The sequence below is a fragment of the Podarcis cretensis genome, assembly GCF_951804945.1.
Source record: "Podarcis cretensis genome assembly, chromosome: 1".
In the NCBI taxonomy this organism is placed as follows: Eukaryota; Metazoa; Chordata; class Lepidosauria; order Squamata; family Lacertidae; genus Podarcis; species Podarcis cretensis.
The window spans coordinates 94,408,020-94,427,354 of record NC_137170.1 but is presented as its reverse complement, the minus strand read 5'-3'; the positions used below and the strand labels follow the sequence as shown (position 1 = coordinate 94,427,354).

Below are 19,335 nucleotides of genomic sequence, written 5' to 3'. Positions count from 1 at the left end.
TTCCTTAACCATAGTTTGCTTGGCTACTTCATCTTAGAGGCTCACCAACCTACAAAGGCCTGAGGCAAGAACATCTGAAAACAAAACAAGTCATGGGACAACTTGTGGTTCATTCATAGCTTATTAAACACCAATAGCTTATTGTTATGTGTGAACCAAGCTAGAGTGTGACAGTTAGGAATTTTATACCTTCTATATTGATTCGTTTTTGTTTGCCCCCTGCTGCTGCATGATTTGGGTGTCCTGTGTAAATTTCAACAAAGGTCATAACTAGATTGCAAGGCCTGTCCTGCAGGGTTCATTGCTTGTTACCATCATGACTCTACTTATTTCATTTCTATAACAATATCAGTCATTGATTCTTGTCATTTGCTTCTTAGAGTTTCCAATGCTGGATTTTTAAAAATATCGGCCTTCTGTGGGTAGGGCCAGGTAAGAACTTTGCAGGTTAATATCCAAGGAGAATTGAACACCCTGCACATCAGCTGATGTGCATGCAGGTACCCTGCACCCTGCAAAGTAGCTGAACCCGTGGGATTGAACTCCTTGTGCATCACATGATGTGTGGGGAGTTCTATCCTGCTTTCTGCAGCTGATCCAGTTGTGACTCTACCTGCCCCACAAATGACATCACATATGATATCAGGTGTGAGGCAGGTGTGCCTGGTTTGGGAAAAACAGCCTCATGGGCAAAATGGTGAGGCTTGGGAGGCCAGACTTGGTCCACAGGCTGGAGCTTTTCCATCACTGACTAGTGATTTATGACCTCAGATTTTGTATTCCACATTCCAGAGCAATGAAAGGTAAATGTTTATGAGCAAATGGTTTCTCATACATCGCATAACATACTCTTTGCCGCCAACAAATCTGGGTTTTTCTACTTCAGCTAAACCATTTTGAAAGATGGTTTCCAAATAGTCAAATAACAAGCAGTTAGGTTGTCAAATAGAAGAAAGCAGTTCAAATGCTGACATTTCCCAAATTTAGGATTTGATGAATTTCTGGATTACATAAATATGTAAAATTCTAAATATGTAATTAGCCAGTCCTTGCTTCAGAGCTTGTTGGGAGTCTGATTAGGCTGAAAATCCTTACAGTGCTCTAAAAATTTTTTGTGCAGGCAGAGGTAGTATGAAAAGCCTGCACCTCATGCAGCACATAATTTAAACTTTCTCCTTGTCTGTTTAGAATAGGGTGATGTTTGACTGTGATTCATCTGTCGCATTGAGAACTACTTACAAGCTTAATTTAACCACTTGGAAGAACATTGCTAGATTTTTATTATCATCTTACAGTTTATTGCTATCTTTTATTATGTCAGTGCCTGGTATGATAGATGATCTCCCCCCTTTCCACCCCAACCAAAGAAAAAATCTGGTCCAGTGATTTTAGATAGTTCTGTAATGGACGCAGGTGAAGGCAGCAGCTTAAAAGAGGCACAGCATTGTCACAAGTTGTATCTGTCTCCTTTTGTAATAGGCACCAGCTAATCAGCCCTCCTGTTCATCAAACAGCTTCATAATTGTGCTTGTGTAGGAAGCAAAATGCAACCCTTCTAACCGTGCAATAAAAAAAGGGGGGGGGGAGCAAAAAGGGAGAGGTTGGCGTGGTTAGTCATTGCTAAAAAAGCAATACACAAGCCATTTCTCACTGTCTTCTTTTAAAAAAGAAACCACTTAGAAGCCTAGTTGGTGCAATGATAATGATGCATATTTGAGCTGCTATTTGTCTGTGTCTCAGATTTCTCTCTAGGGATTGAATTGGGGAGCATTTTGATGAGGCGAAATTAACAGCAGGGAAGCCTTTTAGTTTTACAGAACTCAAACATCTGAATTTTAGAAATGTATCCTTGTTATCTCCTTGCATGGGAGATTTGAGTGCTGTGGTGGGGTGAGCCACAAACAAAAACCTATTGGAGGAAGATGTGCGGGAAGCAAGTGAAGGAAAATATGCTCCCCTGAACTCTCCAGGTTAAAACTTAATATCGGAAGATAATCTCCAAGATCCCAAACTCACTGGTCAGCCAAATACCATTTAGAGTTAATTTAGTTGGAGTTGATGATTCCTGAACAGCTCCTGTAGAGTAGATAAATGTTTGTAGATCCCAGAGGGTCACAAAATTCAGTACAAGCCCAAACTCTGATGGCTCCAAAAGGTGATTAGACAAATTCATGGAGGAGGAGAGTATCCATGAATGCTTGTCATGATTACTATGCATTACGTCCAGTATCAGAGGCAGTAACAGTTGCTTGGGAATCATGAGCAGGAAAGTGCTGTTTAGCTTGGGTCCTGTTTATGAGTTTTCCATAGGCATTGTGAACTCAGAATGGTGGACTAGATAGGTCTTTGATCTGATGCAGCTGGGCTTTAATGTTCAAATCTCTGGTGCCTTTGGAAGTTTGAAGACATTTGCCAGTGTTATTGACTACTGTACAATTCACTGCTGCAGTTGTACCTATTGTCCATCTAAACATAATAAGAGGTGACATGAAGATAAAACTCAATTCTAGCTAGAATCTTGGAAGCAAAACAGCAAAATGTATGTTTATATATCCATTTATTCTGAGATCAGAATCGAATGTTTTGTTTTGTTTTGCACACCATTCTTTCTGGTTCTGATTTAGAAACCATTATTTTAATCAGGGAGCAGCAAGTCAGTATGACAAGTTAGCCAAGCATTTAGCCTTTCTGCTCCGAAAATTACCTAGAGGAAGACAGATGTTTAGTGATCTGGCATGTCAGCTTTTGTACTTTCTAATGTGTATTGTTCTTTAGTGTTCAAGATATTTATCCAGAATCCTGATTTCAAACATCTTGCTTTCTCTTTTTTGACCAGCTTTTTCCAGCTCCACTCCAGACTCTCTCAAGGAAGATTGTTCAGTCCAGGACCAACAACACCATAGTTGGGGTCTTTACCATTGTATTGGTTTTCCTCTCAGCCTTTGCCAACATGGTATGTTACACTGGTTGTTACTTTTATTTAGCATCACTGACCTATCAGTGCCCAGAAGCTGTAGGGTACAACAGAAAGCATAGCTCCTTGTGTATGTGTGACCAATAAAATAAAAGTAGGCGTGGGCTCAGTAATTTTCCTAATCGTTCTAACCAGTCATGGTTACAACTTAATGTCTCCAGTGCGTTGGCCAATATTATGTCTTTAAAATAGACAGGATCAGAGCAATGCTAATTGTTTCACCTGTAAATGGAGCACTTCCTGGAAATTCCCAGTGCCAGTTTCATGGTATGTTAATTAGATGGATTAGACAATACTTGGGATGTGGGAAAAGGTAGATGATGTTTTGCATACCTGCTAAGCAGTCATTACAGCTGCCACTATTTAACTGGTGGTTTATATTGTCGGGCCCAAGAGCCATCTGTGCTGGGCCACTTTGCCATTGTGCAGAGAAGCATCTTTTAACGCATCTCTGCCCTGAGTACTTTCCATTGTAGTTAGCTGTTTTCTCTTTTCCTTGCCTTTCTTTTTGTTAATCTCTTCCTTTCTGCCAGTTCACTTGCAGCACTGTGGATCTCCGTGATTGTGTTGCTGCAGAGTATAACATCACCCCACGTGAGGTGAACATGTGCCATATTAGCTACTCTGCCTCCAATTACAGCCTGGGGACAGTACAAGGATTATGTGCCAGCTCCCAGCCAAGCTGCAATTTCCCAGAGGTGGGTGTGTTTAAGTTTTAAAATTCATACAAACTATAAGTGGCCCTGTTTTATGCTGAATGAGACAGTTAATCATTTAGCCCACTGTTGTCTGTTTCAGCTGTTTTCAGCTCCTCTCCATTGTCTTCAGGTAGAGACCTTTTTCCAGGTAGAGATTCTTTCTAGCCCAGCTACTTAAAGGTAAAGGGTAAAGGGACCCCTGACCATTAGGTGCAGTCGCGGATGACTCTGGGGTTGTGGCACTCATCTTGCTCTAGAGGCCGAGGGAGCCGGTGTTTGTTCGCAGACAGCTTCTGGGTCATTTGGCCAGCATGACTAAGCTGCTTCTGGCAAACCAGAGCAGTACACGGAAACACCGTTTACCTTCCCGCTGGAGCGATACCTATTTATCTACTTGCACTTTGACGTGCTTTCGAACTGCTAGGTTGGCAGGAGCAGGGACCGAGTAACAGGAGCTCACTCCGTTGCAGGGATTCGAACTGCTGACCTTCTGATCGGCAAGCCCTAGGCTTTGTGGTGTAACCCACAACACCACCTGCATCCCTTAGCCCAGCTACTTAAGATCCTTTAAATGAGAGATTACAGATTTCAGACCTAAGGCCTTCTGCATACAATATCCTTTTGCCACTGATAATGTGTCAAACCAATTCTACACTGAATTCTCAGCTTTACCACTCCAGACTGTAAGTGGGATAGTGTTATTATTCAATGCTGCTACCACACCAGGTTTAATGTAGCTGCAGTTTTATACACACTTACCTTGGGGGTTGGTCCCACTGAGGTCAATGACACTTGCTTCTGAGTAGACATGTAAAGAATCACACTGTTCTGATGCACTCCTTTATAATTAAATACCTAAACAAACTTTTAAAAAGTGGGATCAGGGAGTGGCATTTGAAAAATATAAGTCTTGATCTGAGGTGGTTTCTATGAGTTCGCAATGCCACCTTCATTATGCATCTTACGTAGAATTGACTTTGGAGCAGCTGACAGCTGTCACACAAAATTACAAGTTAATTAAAACAAAGATGCATTAAACACATATGCATATATGATGCATGTACATTCAAATAGGCGTGCATGCACATACCTTACAGAATAAAAGGTGGACTTTTAACTGCCAGAGGACTAAACTGCTGCTGAGGCTTGGTGGGTCAGGCATTGTGTGGGCCTGCTGGAAGCCCAGCTAGACAAATGTGTCAGTCCCAGTATAAGGATCCATTGAAGGATGTTCAGTGGCACGCTGGACCTATGGTACCCTCAACCAAAGTTGTTCAGAGCCTTATATTAACTGACATGTGACATAGCAAAAGAAGAATAATTAAAATAAGTTGATGTGTAACCTCATTCTTGCAGCACTGCTTAATTGATGTTTGATGTGCTTTACTGATTTGACTCCCGTTTGTTCTCTCTTCCTTCCTCCCTCCACTCTTTTTTTTCCCCTCTTCCGCTTCCCAATCCCTCCTCTCGCAGTATTTTACCTACAGTGTCTTACTGAGCCTCCTGGCCTGCTCTGTGTTCCTTCAGATCAGTTGCATTGGGAAACTCATTTTGATGTTGATTATTGAATTTACATATGTCCTTATTGTGGAAGTGCCAGGGCTTACCCTCTTTGATAATGCAGATCTTCTGGTCACAGCCAATGCCATGTAAGTTACCCTTAAACCTTTGTAAGTTGTTTTTATATATATAAACCGAGAGAAAGGTCACCAAGTGGAAGTTTTAGTAAAGCAGGTGAGGAAGTAGACTGTTTCTGGACTATACCATTTCGGAGTACCAGTAGGTTCTCACATGACTGGACACACTTCAGTTTAAAAAAGTAAAACGTGCACATAGGAGTTTAAGAAGTCAAGGGTTTTTTGCCTAGCCAGTTTTTTATGTGTACGGTTTTATTGTTTTATGGGAGGGGCATTCAGTCATGTGAGGCCCCTACCCAGGGTCTAGAGTGGAATAGTCCAGAAACAGGTTTATCGCATCATTTGCTGCTTGGGAAAACCAAGTCAATGAGTCCATGAAAACAATTTTATGTAAACAGAAAGAGTGTGCAGCATCAACAAGTGAGATAACACTGGAAGTCATTTGAGAACCCTCTATTAGTTCTTGCTCTTGGTTCTATTTTGCTGGTATCTACAATTTGAATGTCATAATCTGCATGACTGTTGCGCTCTCAGATAAGGACCAAACATGTATTTTTGCATCAAGTAGGAGGCTAGTGCCTTAGTTGTGTTGAATGCTAACACATATCTTCCTTTTTAAACATATTTACTCATTAAACATTTTTCATTGTAGGAGTTTGGCTTGTTCACTAATAAGCAACACTACTTTTATTGGCATTATTTGTATGCCTTATGATTTCCTTAATTCCCTTAAAACATACCAAACAACCAATTGGATGAGATCTTTTCTTAAGTTAATAAAACAACACAAGAAAGAAAGAAAAAAAGGCCATTCTGGTTGAACCACAGCTGTGCCCTTCTCCATTTTGGATTGCTTAATTCTGATTAATCCACTCAGGTATGATTTCTGCCCTTCATATAAAAAAGAAAATTGATAGCAAATTAGGGGCAGTCATTTGAAGGGATAATCTCAAAACAAAACATCCTTTAGGCATTTTATACTGCATGGAATTTTGATAAGCCAGGAGCAGGACTGAATTAGAGCACTTAAAAGCAATTATTTGCATCACCTCACAATCAAGATGTCAGTAAAAAGGTGGAGTAAATAAGCATCTTTTTCCCAGAAATAAATTTAGGAGCTGCAGTCTTACCACTCATTAAATTAGCTTTGCTTGCTCTGAAAGCTCCATTTATTGTTAGTCTTACTGTGTGGTGAACCACTTACGGCTCATGGGAAGTATTTAGTACATATGCAGCCGCCACAGTCTAGGTGCAGTTCTCTTCCAGATGCAGGGAATATTATCCTATATTAAATTAACTGGGCATCTGTCTGATCCATCTAATTATTCTGTATATGACATGCACACTAATTAGCAAGATGCACAGATGCTTCTTTTCTCACACCCCTATACAAATTTACCAAAAACATAAGACAAGAAAAGGCTGGTGGTAAAACTTAGAGTGCTCCTTCCAGCCAAAAAGAATTGCAACCATGCAAACAGGCCTGGTGTCAAACTTCAGGGGGCCCTCAGCATAGTCCAGCTGATGCCCCTGTTCCTGTCACACTGGAGCTCCTAGAGCTCTCATCCTCCTCCTTGTGGCAGCAGCTATGCCGCCAGTCCCTTTCCCCCTCTTCCTTAAAAACACACAATACAGTCATACCTTTGTTTTCGAACAGCTTGGTTCTCGAATGTTTCGGCTCCCAAACACCACAAACCTGAAAGTGAGTGTTCTGGTTTGTGAATTATTTTTGGAAGCCAAACCTCCGACGGGGCTTCGAATTGCAATCAGAAGCCGTGCCTTGGTTTCCAAACGTTTTGGAAGTCTAATGGATTCCGTTCAACTTCCAAGGTATGACTGTAGTGGCTAATTGAGTGGTAGCTTCTCGCCACCTTGGGATGAAGAAGAGTCCTTGAGAGCCAGGAATTCTGGGTAAGCTGATTGTGCTGCTGCTGTGGTTTGCCATGGCATCTAGGAAAACTTTTTTTTTTAAGAATTTTTTTTAAATCTAAATTTGAAAAGCCTTTTTTAGCAAACTGCAGCAACAGCACTGGCATTTTCCAGGTCACCTTTCTCAGAGTTCAAGAGAGGCAGCAGGCTATGCAGTTACCATGGATGGGAGCCAAGTTGATCCCCAAGAAGTGTCTGCATATATCCGCCTGGATCTCATGTTAAGACCCATGATGGGCCTTTCAAAGCCCTGGGGCCATCAACCAGTGTCCTGTTAGGCTAACTGCTGGCGCCAGGCCTTCCTGCAGGAGCCATGTGGGGTCTGAATTTCAGCTGGAAGACGACAGCTGCTTTTAAGCAAGTTCTACTGACTCAGTGAGTCAGTCAGTAAGATAGATATAACAGAGTTAACGTGGAAAAGCAGTTTTTGAATTGTCACTGTTGGATTTTATAGTCTGCTTTTACTTTGTTTCTTTTCTAGAGAATACTTTGTTAGGTGACTCATAAACTGAACAAAATAAAAAATAAATTTAAAACGAAAGGGCAGAAGAACTGGAACAGGAGCTATGTTAATTGGATTATAAAGTATCTGGTTCTGCTGGAGTGATCTGGTGATACGACTTGGATAAAAAATTCTGACAAAATACAAGAAAAAAATGTTCAGTGAATAAATATGAAGGAACTAGATTTCAAGGCACTCCCTGCTTCTCCAGTACCATCTAGAATGAGACAGTAAATTTGCAAACAAAGGGTAGAATCCAGCTTTATGTGGGCAGATTCCAACTTATCACGTTTTATCTCCTCTTTTCTGCAGCCTCACTGCAGAATTCCCTAAGTGCAGAATTCCCTGCACTTGAATCCCCTAATTCAAGTTAGGGAATGAATTCTTAGGAATTCATTCCCTAACTTGACCAGGCAGCTTTGTTTTATAACATCCTATCTAATGTGCCAACTTTCCTTGATGATAATCAAGCTCAAAGTCAAAAAGCGATCCTCTTTCATTGTAGCGAAAGGCAAGTAGAAGAAAATTTTAGGAAGTGGTTATGGCTCCACATAGTGTTCAAAGTGAAAAATAGTAGCACTGATTTTGTGGAGCAGTTGATTATTACACTCAATCCTAAATGTCTTTATTTTAAAATATGTGGCACCCTGAATTTCGTGGAACTCTGTGTAGGTGTAAGAACTTTTTTTTAAAAGAACGGTGATCTTAACCATGTTTGTAAACATGTTCCATTGAAATTGCAGCAGGACCTGCAATAAAGTGAATGCTTTGAGGCTTTGATTCTAGTGTCACAAGGGGCATTAGGGATCCCTCCTGTTGCTGCAATCCATCATGCATTTCAGAACAATGAACACAGAGACATATAAAACAACTTCCCTGTAATTTAAATGGAGTACTTTGCACACATGTTCATTTGATTAACATCAGACAAGTGATCCAGAAGAGACATGGACCTTTGAACTGGCTGAAGTATTAGAGAGGCACTTTTGTTTGGATAGCATTGGAGCAGTGAAATGTACACCTTGATTTTAATCCAAAGTCAGCAGTTCCTTGCCAGCTGGGAAGAATACTGAAAAATTAAAAAGGCAGCTTGTGCAACAAAGAAGGGAAACAGCATAATCATAAGAGTAATGAGGAGGAGGAAAATTTTTATATCATATCTCATTAGTGTTCAGACTTCTTCACATATATTATTTCAGTATTCTTTAGAAGATGATTGCTTGATAAGGCAATCTGAGCTCTGAACCAGGGTGTTCCTGGCTCATTGTTTATACTCCTAGCGGTATAAAAGTAAAGGTAAAGGGACCCCTGACCATTAGGTCCAGTCGTGACCGACTCTGGGGTTGCGGCGCTCATCTCGCTTTATTGGCCGAGGGAGCTGGCGTACAGCTTCCAGGTCATGTGGCCAGCATGACTAATCTGCTTCTGGTGAACCAGAACAGCGCACAGAAACGCTATTTACCTTCCCGCCAGAGTGGTACCTATTTATCTACTTGCACTTTGACGTGCTTTCGAACTGCTAAGTTGGCAGGAGCAGGGATCGAGCAACGGGAGCTCACCCCATCGCGGGGATTCGAACCACCAACCTTCTGATCGGCAAATCCTAGGCTCTGTGGTTTAACCCACAGCGGGAAGGCACTAAATGTGGAATTGGGAAGAAAGCAATGGCGTCAGTGATTTATAAATATAGCATAGCAATCTATGTACATTGTCTAAAACCTATATCTTGCTATTTCAGAGTATTTTCCAATGGGACTGAGAATGGGACATGGTGAGTTACTGAGGGGGCAGGTAGCCTGAGGTTGCTTTAAAAAATATTAAGTGGATTCAGCCATTGGTGGGTTTGGGTTGTTGCAGACATAATGTGGCTCATCCTTTAATGGTGCTTAAGGGATATGGGATGGGCACACCCCTCTCTTCTCAAACACAAGTCCCCTCCCTTGCTGTCTGAAGCACTGTTAACCATTTTGAATGCTTGCCAGAGTTTGAATTTGAAACAAACTTGAAATGCAAACTAACGTCAACCACAGTTAGTAGCACTGCTACCTAGCCTTCGTTGTATTCAAGGATAGGAAGAATTTGACCTCATAAAGGCAGGGAGAGTGTGAGAAAAGAATAGAATCTAGTGGTCTCTCACAAATCCCCTATGATTTAGTAATGGAATGCATTGACTCTGCTGTGTCCCTTTGTCTCCCTTCCTTGCCTAAGAGGCAGTTTTGATACAGTATGCCTCACTTCTAGAGCCATTGAAGCACACAAAAAATGAAGATTGATGGGGCGGCCTTGTGCAAAGTAAAAGATGGCCACCTGGACTTTGCTGTTCACGCTGCATCAAAAGCAAAAACTAAATGATTCAGAGTTGCACAGAATAAAATAGTCAGTGGATTTTATTGGTCAGCAGCTAGAGCCCCTTGCTCAGCCTGTTGCTACACAAAGAGGTCAAGAAATTGCTTGCTTTGAATTGTACGCACTCCTCCAGTTTAGCAACTGGCATCCTAGAACATCCAGAGATTTATATATTTTCTTTTCCTGCATAGTCCTCCAAGTGTGTCCAGGGTGGCCTTGAAGATTGTGACTCCCGTAGTTATCACTGTTTTTGTCTTGGCGGTGTATCTTCATGCGCAGCAAGTGGAATCCACAGCAAGACTTGATTTCCTCTGGAAGCTTCAGGTGTGTGTTTTTGAGTGTAATGTTAAAATGCCATTTATAATCAGCAAACAGTTGCTATTCACGCTGTTAATGCGTTATCGTACTGTGCTCATAAATTATATCGAGCTAGAAGCACTGGCACAAAGGAAACTCCTATGGTATCAATTTTAGCTGAGGATCACAAAGATTGTGCTCTTAGTTTTGTTTTATATTGTATTGTAAAGAATACTGTCCATCCCATGCATATAGTTTGGACGGAGGCACCCTTAGTGTGTGCAAAATCACATTCTGTTGCTAGCATGTATTGATGGGTTACATCTTAGACCTTATACCAGTGGTTCCCAGCTTCTTCTTGGCCATGCAACACCTAAGCAACTCTAAAATCCTGATGCCCTCCCCCATGACATATAATTACGGTAGTGTTCAAAAAGTGAACTCCTATTCATGAGGAGGAAGCCTAAAAGACCATTAACTGTTAATAACCCATTCTCAAATTACCCCCCCCAAATTAAATTGTCCCCCTAAGCAACTCTAAAATCCTGATGCCCTCCCTCATGACATATAATTACAGTATTGTTCAAAAAGTGAACTCCTATTCATGAGGAGGAAGCCTAAAAGGCCATTAACTGTTAATGACTCATTCTCGAATTATTAACAGTTAATGGCCTTTTAGGCTTCCTTAAAAATCTTAAAAATCAAATCGCCCCCCTGTGGGGCATGTGCCCCATGTTGGGAACCACGGCCTTATACAATAGATGCGCAACTTATGCAAGAGTTATTTTCCAGGGATAGCACACAAAGCCAAAATCGCATAGTCAAAACAACCCTTTAAAAACAATTAAAGTCTATCCAGCCACCTCTGCTCTGTCTCCAAAAGCTGCACACATACTCTCAAGGCCACTACACCTTGCACCAGGGTTAATGCAATGGCGGGTGTGATTGCTGACATTTTCCCCCTGCTCTCCCACCCCCTTATGGTATCTCCCCTCGCCCCTTTTTTCCAGTCAAGTCCATAGAGCTGCAACCGCTCAAGCTAAACACACAAAAGTTGTGTGTCCACTGTTTATGCTTCCAGTCCATTTGCCACATAAATGAACCTGAGTTGCAGGCTGCATCTTTTTCTCTCTCCTCCTCTCTCCCTTTTCAGGCTACTGAAGAAAAGGAGGAAATGGAGGAATTGCAGGCCTACAACAGACGCCTTCTCCATAACATCTTGCCAAAGGATGTGGCAGCCCACTTCCTTGCACAGGAACGGAGGAATGATGAGCTGTATTACCAGTCATGCGAGTGTGTGGCTGTCATGTTTGCTTCCATCAGCAACTTCTCAGAATTCTATGTAGAGTTAGAGGCCAACAATGAAGGAGTGGAATGCTTGAGGCTTCTCAATGAAATCATTGCTGACTTTGATGAGGTGAGCAAGTTTTCTTTTTTTAAAAAAAGAGTTAAACCTCAGTGTGGTCTAGTTCATGCTCAACTGATTCCTGCGTTGCAGGGGGTTGGACCAGATGGCCTTTGGAGTCCCTTCTAACTCTACAATGCTGTGAATCTATGACTGACCCTTTTGTATTGTCCTGATGCACACAACACCAGTCGTCTCTGACACTTGTGTTTTCTGTGCTAGATTTCTTTCATATGCCAGAGGTATCAATAGAAATACAGTACTACACTTTTCTTTCCTAGAAGTACTATATACTGAAAGGTGCTGCTGAGCCTTTGCAATACACTCCTAAATAAACTCTTCATCCATGGCTATGGGTAGGACCCAGAAAGCTACCTGGCTTGCAAGCCTTCCTCAGCTCATAGATCTAGTTTCCTAGTTCTTGGTATCCTGGTCTTTTGACTTATTTTCCTGGTCAACAGCTGTTTTAATCACCTCATGCTCTGCTCCCATGGATCTGTGTAAGTGCAGCAGTCGAAACAATAATTTGTCCAGGTCAGCTGAAATGGTCTCATGCTTGTGCAGAGGCTCCTAGGAAAGTTCTACCTCTTCTATGATTACCAGTTACAGTAGCACTGGCCACTGTTGCTTTTATTACTCAGAAGGCTATGATTAAAAGTGCAAATGGTCCTAACTCAGTCACCTGACAGCAAGTACTGATACACTCATGCCAAACTGAAAGGGCATTGCATCCCGTGACCTGACATCCTAGTGCAAATCTTATTTTTCTTTCCTTATCAATTTGAAGAAGCAAAAATAGGGTCTAAGACACCATCATGTCTATGTGCAGGAGCAAAACAGTTCATGAACTTTCTTTTCATATGGGAAGCACATTAGAACATGTGTTATGCAAGCTACAGTGTGCATGATCATATCTGGGTCTTATACAGATCACTCAAACAGTGTATATTGATTTACACGTGTCCTTTTCAATAACTTTGTTCCTTTGTTGCCTCTGCAGATTATAAGCGAAGACCAGTTCCGACAGCTGGAAAAGATCAAAACTATAGGCAGCACATATATGGCTGCTTCAGGCCTCAATGATTCCACCTATGACAAAGTGGGCAAGTCACACATCAAGGCCCTGGCTGACTTTGCAATGAGGTTAATGGATCAAATGAAATACATCAATGAGCATTCGTTCAACAACTTCCAGATGAAAATAGGTAAATGCCTTTGTTATGGTGTTATGCTTCTGGAGTATTTCCTCTGTGGTTAAAAGTGCAAATGCCACGTGTTAATTGGTGCTGCCTCTACTGAATTAAATTAGCACTTAATGGAGTATTCTTGATCTGCAGTGTTGGTTGTGTTTCCTGCAGAAATTTGACCCCATTACATAACATTCCCAACTGGAGGTTAGTAGCCAATTGAACATGGGAAGATCTAAAGCCAAACAAAATTAGCTTTCTGCCCACATTAGTGCTTTAGAAAGGACATGGCTGTTAGAACTGTTTTGTAGAACACTGGAAAACTGTTTTTCCTATTTGAATCTGAAATGGATAAATGCACACACACTTGAAGTAGAGGCAGAGCAAGAGCTCTTTCAACCTGATCCTGTAAGGCCAATCCGCATGCATGCAGGTGCTTGACACTGGGTTCCTTCATTCTTACTGGATTCCTAGAGCCATCACCATTGTTTGGGATGAACTGAGTCGAGCACCCGTACTTCCTTCCACTCAGTCAAAACCGACAAGGCCAGCCATCTTGCATTCAGGCCCCTTTTTTGAAGCTGGCCACTGTGAGAACAGTATGCTGGACTACATGGGCTTTTGGGCCTGATCCAGCAAGTCTCTTCTTATATGCTACATTTTTATCTCTTTCACTGGGAATGCCTCAGGTTCAGTCAGTTGATTCACAAGGATGTCTGGAGTGAGGCTTCTTACTCCAGGTATGCTCCACTCTCCACAGACCAACTAAGCTTAGAATGTAATGTGTAAATTGAGAACATCTGCCAAAGAAGCAGATTTTATAACATTTTTTATAGATCATTTATTTTGAGTGTAGAGCATGAGCGTTCTTGGCGCACTGTTACTCATCTTCATAATTCTGGATATCAAGATACAGTATACTGATATCAAGTAAAAAATAAGCTCCAGTGAGTTTTCTGAGAAGCAGTTAGATAGTGTAGGACAGGGGTTCCCAAACTGTGGTCCCTAAGCTTCATTCAGATGGTCTGAGGTGTGCCTGTGAAGTACACTTGCCATATGACTTCTATGGAATTCAAATTGTAATACAATAAAATTATATATATGTGTGTGTGTGTGTGTGTGTGCAATAAAAATGCAATAAAAATCCTACAGCATCTAGCGTGGTGCATTGCAATTGCTACAACAGCCAGAGAAATCATCAGTGTAGGATATTTATATGCAGATATCACAAATTTCAAAGCCTACAAATCTTTGATATCACAGATTTCAAAGACCAGGGAAGGTAGCACTGGATGAATTTACCTCACTCTCAACTGGTAATGTTTCAAAGTCTTAGGAGTGCTACACACATTACAGCCACCATATGGAGTCTGCTTTAAAACTTTGTTCATTTATAATAATACCTGATCATAGAATCATGGCACGTTTTGTCATATAGCCCTCAAAAGTTTGGCCATTCAAAAATTAGCTATGGTCAATTTATGCCTGGGGAGGAATCAGATAGTTGCAGTGCTCCTGCATATGTGATCTGGTAGTGATAACTTATAAGATGTACTTTATATACTCATGTCTAATTCCATACTATTTCTTTGCTAGGGCTCAATATTGGCCCAGTAGTAGCTGGGGTCATAGGCGCACGTAAGCCCCAGTATGATATTTGGGGGAATACTGTGAATGTAGCTAGCCGAATGGACAGCACAGGAGTGCCCGACAGGATTCAGGTGAGTCTTCTTGGCACCTCTCCTCCTCCCTAAAACTTTTTTTTTCTCTTATGAGTATTTACACAAGCCACTAGTAGAAGTGAGAAGTAATCTATATGTACATTTTATGTATTCTACTTGGGGGTAGATATTTACCACCCCAAGCAAAAACTTTTAACCAAGCGTACAAAATATGGCAGCTGACACATGAAGTCACTTCAGATCCATGTAACTTGTCCTCCTTTCTTACTTTACATATTTCATGTTTTATCCAGCTTAGTGATTCATCTCTGTGTTGGGGGTAGGGGGTGAAATATGAAGGAATCTATGTTATCATGTAATATGGAGTACAGAACAGAGCTCCTTGTGAACCTCTGCATCTGTTTCTTCTTTTGTAACCCCCCCCCCCCCCCGTATTTTCATGTTGTTCTTGCTGAGCAATAACCAGAAGATGGGATAATTCACCTTGCTCTGATCCAGAGATACTGTGCTTTGAACACTTAGCCACCTAGTACATTATTCACACAGTTATAGTCCACACTGTTTATTATCTCTTTGAGAGAGATGGCCCAATTTCAAGCTAACTTGGATCATGCTCACAGGGTGGGAAGAGAATGGGAAACTTGATCCAGTCTCTTGTCCTCTACAACAGGTGATTGGCATTGTCAAAGCTGAAAAACAAGATACTGAGAGAAACCAAAATTGATAGATTCACCTATTCCTTCTCCTTACTCACGTCTCTGACTTGCCATTGTCCTTTTAGGAGCCCAAGGGGACGTGTGAATACTATGAGTCTCTGAAATGATCTGAAATTCACTTTTAATGTCATCAGCCCTTTTTCTTATGGGTGCAATCATAGTAATTTTTAGTGAAATGACAGTGCTTCTTCCATCAGCGCTGCTTGAGAATACCAGACTTGTGTTGAATTGTGTCAATTGCAATTTATTCAACTCTTTTCTGATCCATTCTTTTTAAAACTCCACAGGTGACCACAGACATGTACCAAGTTTTAACAGTCAACAACTATCAACTAGAATGCCGAGGGGTTGTTAAGGTCAAAGGTAAAGGAGAAATGACCACCTACTTCCTAAACGAAGGCCCCCCACTGGCAAGTTAACAGCAGTGGGCAAGAATGACTCAAGAATGGCTCAGTTTGATTTAAATACAAGAAGTTGGTTAAAAAAATCTGCTGCTGCTTAGCAGCGAATCTAATACCAAGGCACAGTTGAGTATTTCATATGATGCCTTCCTAGCAGGAGTGTGTGCAAGAAGTGGGGGAGGGGGGACACAGTTTGGGCTATGTGGCACACCATTCAGAAGTTACCTAGCACTGCTGTGGATTTTTTCTAGGTTGAGTGTAAATGAATTGACCAAAGATTTTTTGCTGAATGGGATTCGAAATGAAGACGTGGATTTGAGATCTTCAGTGAGGCTGCTACACAGGACTTAAGATATTTAAGTATTTATTTGAAGCAACACAATGTTTTTTACTTGGTTGAAGGAAAGTTTGATTCATTGCAACAAAAGGACAAAAAGGAACAGCACTACTCTGGAAAGGCTGTGCAGTCCCATAGTATTTCTGGTCTATGCTGTTAACTCCTTGAAGTGTGCCACTGTTCTCTTATTAGCTGTTTGAGTGGACTTTTGAAATTAAAAACACCACCCACGATTGCTCTACAAAAAGGGCCTTTTTTAATGACATCACCAGTAATGGTTTTTTAATGGAAAAGATGCCTTGTTATGTACTCTTGCCATCCCTACCCTTACACAGATAGGAGGTTCCTTCTTTTTACAGAACTGATATACTGAAAGCGAAAGGAGAGAAATAGTTCTTAAGGTGAGGGGGAAATGATGCTTCAAGCATATTTATTAAATGAGGAGGCCTTCTCACTTCTGTTCAGCATATTTTGGTTTACACATGAAAGACTAGCTGCCAACGTGAAACACATGGAGAAACACAAGGAGATTTCTCTGAAATGTGTAGGGTTGTTGGTTTTGAGGTGCAGTTTTTTGTATTTTTTAATATGGAAGATTATGAGGTCTAAGAAATACACCAAAATTCTATATTTTGAATGTTCTGTGTATTAAACAGTTGCCCCAATGGAGCAACAGCGATCTATGTGTAGCTCTGTTGTAGTGAAGTTCACAGAACAGCTGTTTGAAGGAGACTCATATCCAGAACTGAGCACCCAGCAAAGCACCTTTCAACTGTTAGGCAGGACAAGAGCAGGGGCACCTTGACACAATCCTGAATCCCTTATCAGGCAGTCAGCCCTTGACACAGAAGCTGATAGTCACTGTTAGGAAGAAGGGAACGGGCACCCAGGCTGAGTTCAAGCACTTCTGTTTCCCTGTCAGAAGGTTGATCAGGGCTATGGGATATTTCTGCCCTGCAGCTCTGTTTGTCTCCATGAGTCCAGCAATGGGTGTGAAGTCTTCTGCTGAGCTCAGAGTTCTTTGGATCGGACGCCAGGTACATTGGGAGGTGTACATAAGCTATAGAATTGTGTGATATTCTTTTCATTATCTCTGAGTTGCAGACTTGGCAGTTTTCAAATAAATATTGTGCAGTCCAGAAAACAAGCTGAAGTAATAATAATAATGCAGGGGCTCAAGTTTGATTTTTTAAAGAGGAAATAAAGTGAGGAAAACCTACAGTTAGACAAAGATGAAATAGGAAGAATGAGAACAGCTGTGCTCATTCCTAACGTCAGAGGGAGCTGAATGCAATAGGTAAATTGTGTATTCAAAATTCTGAAAGTTATTTGACCAAGGGTATTATGCCTGAAGCCACTTCAAGTGTGCCTCTGGACAGTAGCATAAGAGGAACAACAATCAAATCAAGAATTTCTTTTTGAAAGAATGTTCACAGTTTATGTAACAACTGTCTGTACAAGTAAGTGCCGCTGAATATTACCTAGAAATTTTACTCTTCTGGATTGATATTGTGGGAGCTGAATTCCATTTCATATATTATGAATTTCAGTTTGAAGACTTTGGCAAGTTTTTTTTCCATAATAAAACATATGTATTGATTGATTCTCTAAAGATAATGATGTGGCCTATCCTGCTGAACAATACTTATTTTTTAAAAAAGAGGGGGACTGTTAATAAATGTATAAGTGAGTTAAACACATTTTCAACTTTTAAAATCAAGGTCCCCTTCATATTTTATTAAAAAGTATAAAAGCATAAAAACCTATATTTTTATATTTCAGTAGGGGAAAACTTTTGATATTGAATTTGGCAATTTCAAAAATGACTCAAACATTTTGACACATACTTTTTCCACTCTTCTCAGGGCAGAATTTCCATTACCTAATGATTACCCAGCACTGGCAATTATGACATTGGAGAGGGGGCGGGGGTTAGTGTCACCTTTGACCAAAAGATAAGGTAAAATCCATGGTTTCAGTGATATGTGTAATATTGCTATTAAACTGTTTCAGACTAGAGTGTCAGTAGCATCCCACTTTCCTTTCATCCCCTCCCTTTCTACTAGGGCACACCCTTGGATAGTATAGTTGCCTGATTCCTAGAAAACTGCCAAGTCTGTCCTTGTACTATATTTTTGAACCTTTTCAAGAAATGCCATTTGATTTGCAAAGGTCTTTATTTACACAGTACTGCAGCTTGTTCTTCATCACCTTCCACCCTTCATTCTTACCATCATTTACCACTTCCAAATTTTAATTAATAGCACAATATAGGATCATTTTGTTTTAGGTTTGCCTCCTGCTTTGAAATGTGCATTCTTAACATTTGAGCAGACCACCTTGCGCAATTGTGTTGTCAATTCAGTTTTCAGTTACCTGTATCTCTGACTGTGATTGATGACTGTGTCAGGATCATTTCAAGGGGTATGCAGTCTTTTTTCTGGCTCTTGCAAAAGGTGATACAGTTATGATTTCCCATGGAAATTGCAATCTGTTTAAGTAATTTAACAATTATATTAAAACACTGTTTCACTTGTGAATGTTTCTATTTATTCATTAGAGTCTGGTTGGTTTTTTAAAAGCTACAAAATTAAGTAGGAATGTAATTTAATGTTTTGTGGTGGGAGTAACAATAGAATTTTGTGCACCACAAAGGTATGCTTCATCAGTTCAGTAAGGCAGGTCCAGACTTGTATAACTTGTCCCAACAAATAGTCCTGCTCACCTATGAATTTCTGGATGATATTTTGTGCCTGCTGCATCACAGAAAGAAGAGAATGGACTTTGTACAATGGCGCCTCTTCACTTCTCTGTGACTGGATGAAAAATGGTAAAATATTCAGATGAATACAGCAAAGGTGGTTATTAATCTCAGCCCCTGGGTTCTAAATGAAGGAGCTGATTTGGATATTTCATTTGTATGTCAGATTCAACAAAACTGTATTTTAGGGAAAACTTTGGCAGCTGGAAGCAGGCTGTGGTCTAGTCCTACTCAACTAACTGAGCTAGTAGTTTTGTGTGTGTGTACAGGAGCATAGCCATCTGCATTTAAATACAGGTCTGGGTAATTCAGTACAGATGAGCAACGTGGTGCAGAATTGCATTTACGTAGAAGTGCCCGATTCAATCTATGTTACCTGTGCATGTAGAGGAGCCTTCACCCACATATGGATCTCCTTCACTGGAACGGTAAGTCTCTGTTTGAAATTATGGTGCTTGGCTGT

At 40.9% G+C, this 19,335-nt stretch overlaps 1 protein-coding gene across 4 annotated transcripts in view; it reads left to right on the top strand.

Moving 5' to 3' along the window:
• ADCY5 (adenylate cyclase 5) overlaps positions 1-18,651 on the top strand; it is a 188,457-nt gene extending 169,806 nt beyond the window's left edge. For 3 of the 4 annotated variants that reach the window (XM_079993070.1, XM_079993073.1, XM_079993072.1), the window contains 9 exons: positions 2,837-2,953; positions 3,508-3,672; positions 5,146-5,321; positions 9,479-9,511; positions 10,278-10,410; positions 11,537-11,800; positions 12,789-12,993; positions 14,572-14,696; positions 15,661-18,651. In XM_079993070.1, coding sequence (XP_079849196.1) covers positions 2,837-2,953; positions 3,508-3,672; positions 5,146-5,321; positions 9,479-9,511; positions 10,278-10,410; positions 11,537-11,800; positions 12,789-12,993; positions 14,572-14,696; positions 15,661-15,792 — 1,350 coding nt within the window. In that variant the 3' untranslated portion in view covers positions 15,793-18,651. The remainder of the gene's footprint in view (positions 1-2,836; positions 2,954-3,507; positions 3,673-5,145; positions 5,322-9,478; positions 9,512-10,277; positions 10,411-11,536; positions 11,801-12,788; positions 12,994-14,571; positions 14,697-15,660) is intronic. The other variant, XM_079993071.1, reaches the window with a different exon arrangement.
• The last annotated feature ends 684 nt before the right edge of the window (positions 18,652-19,335 follow it).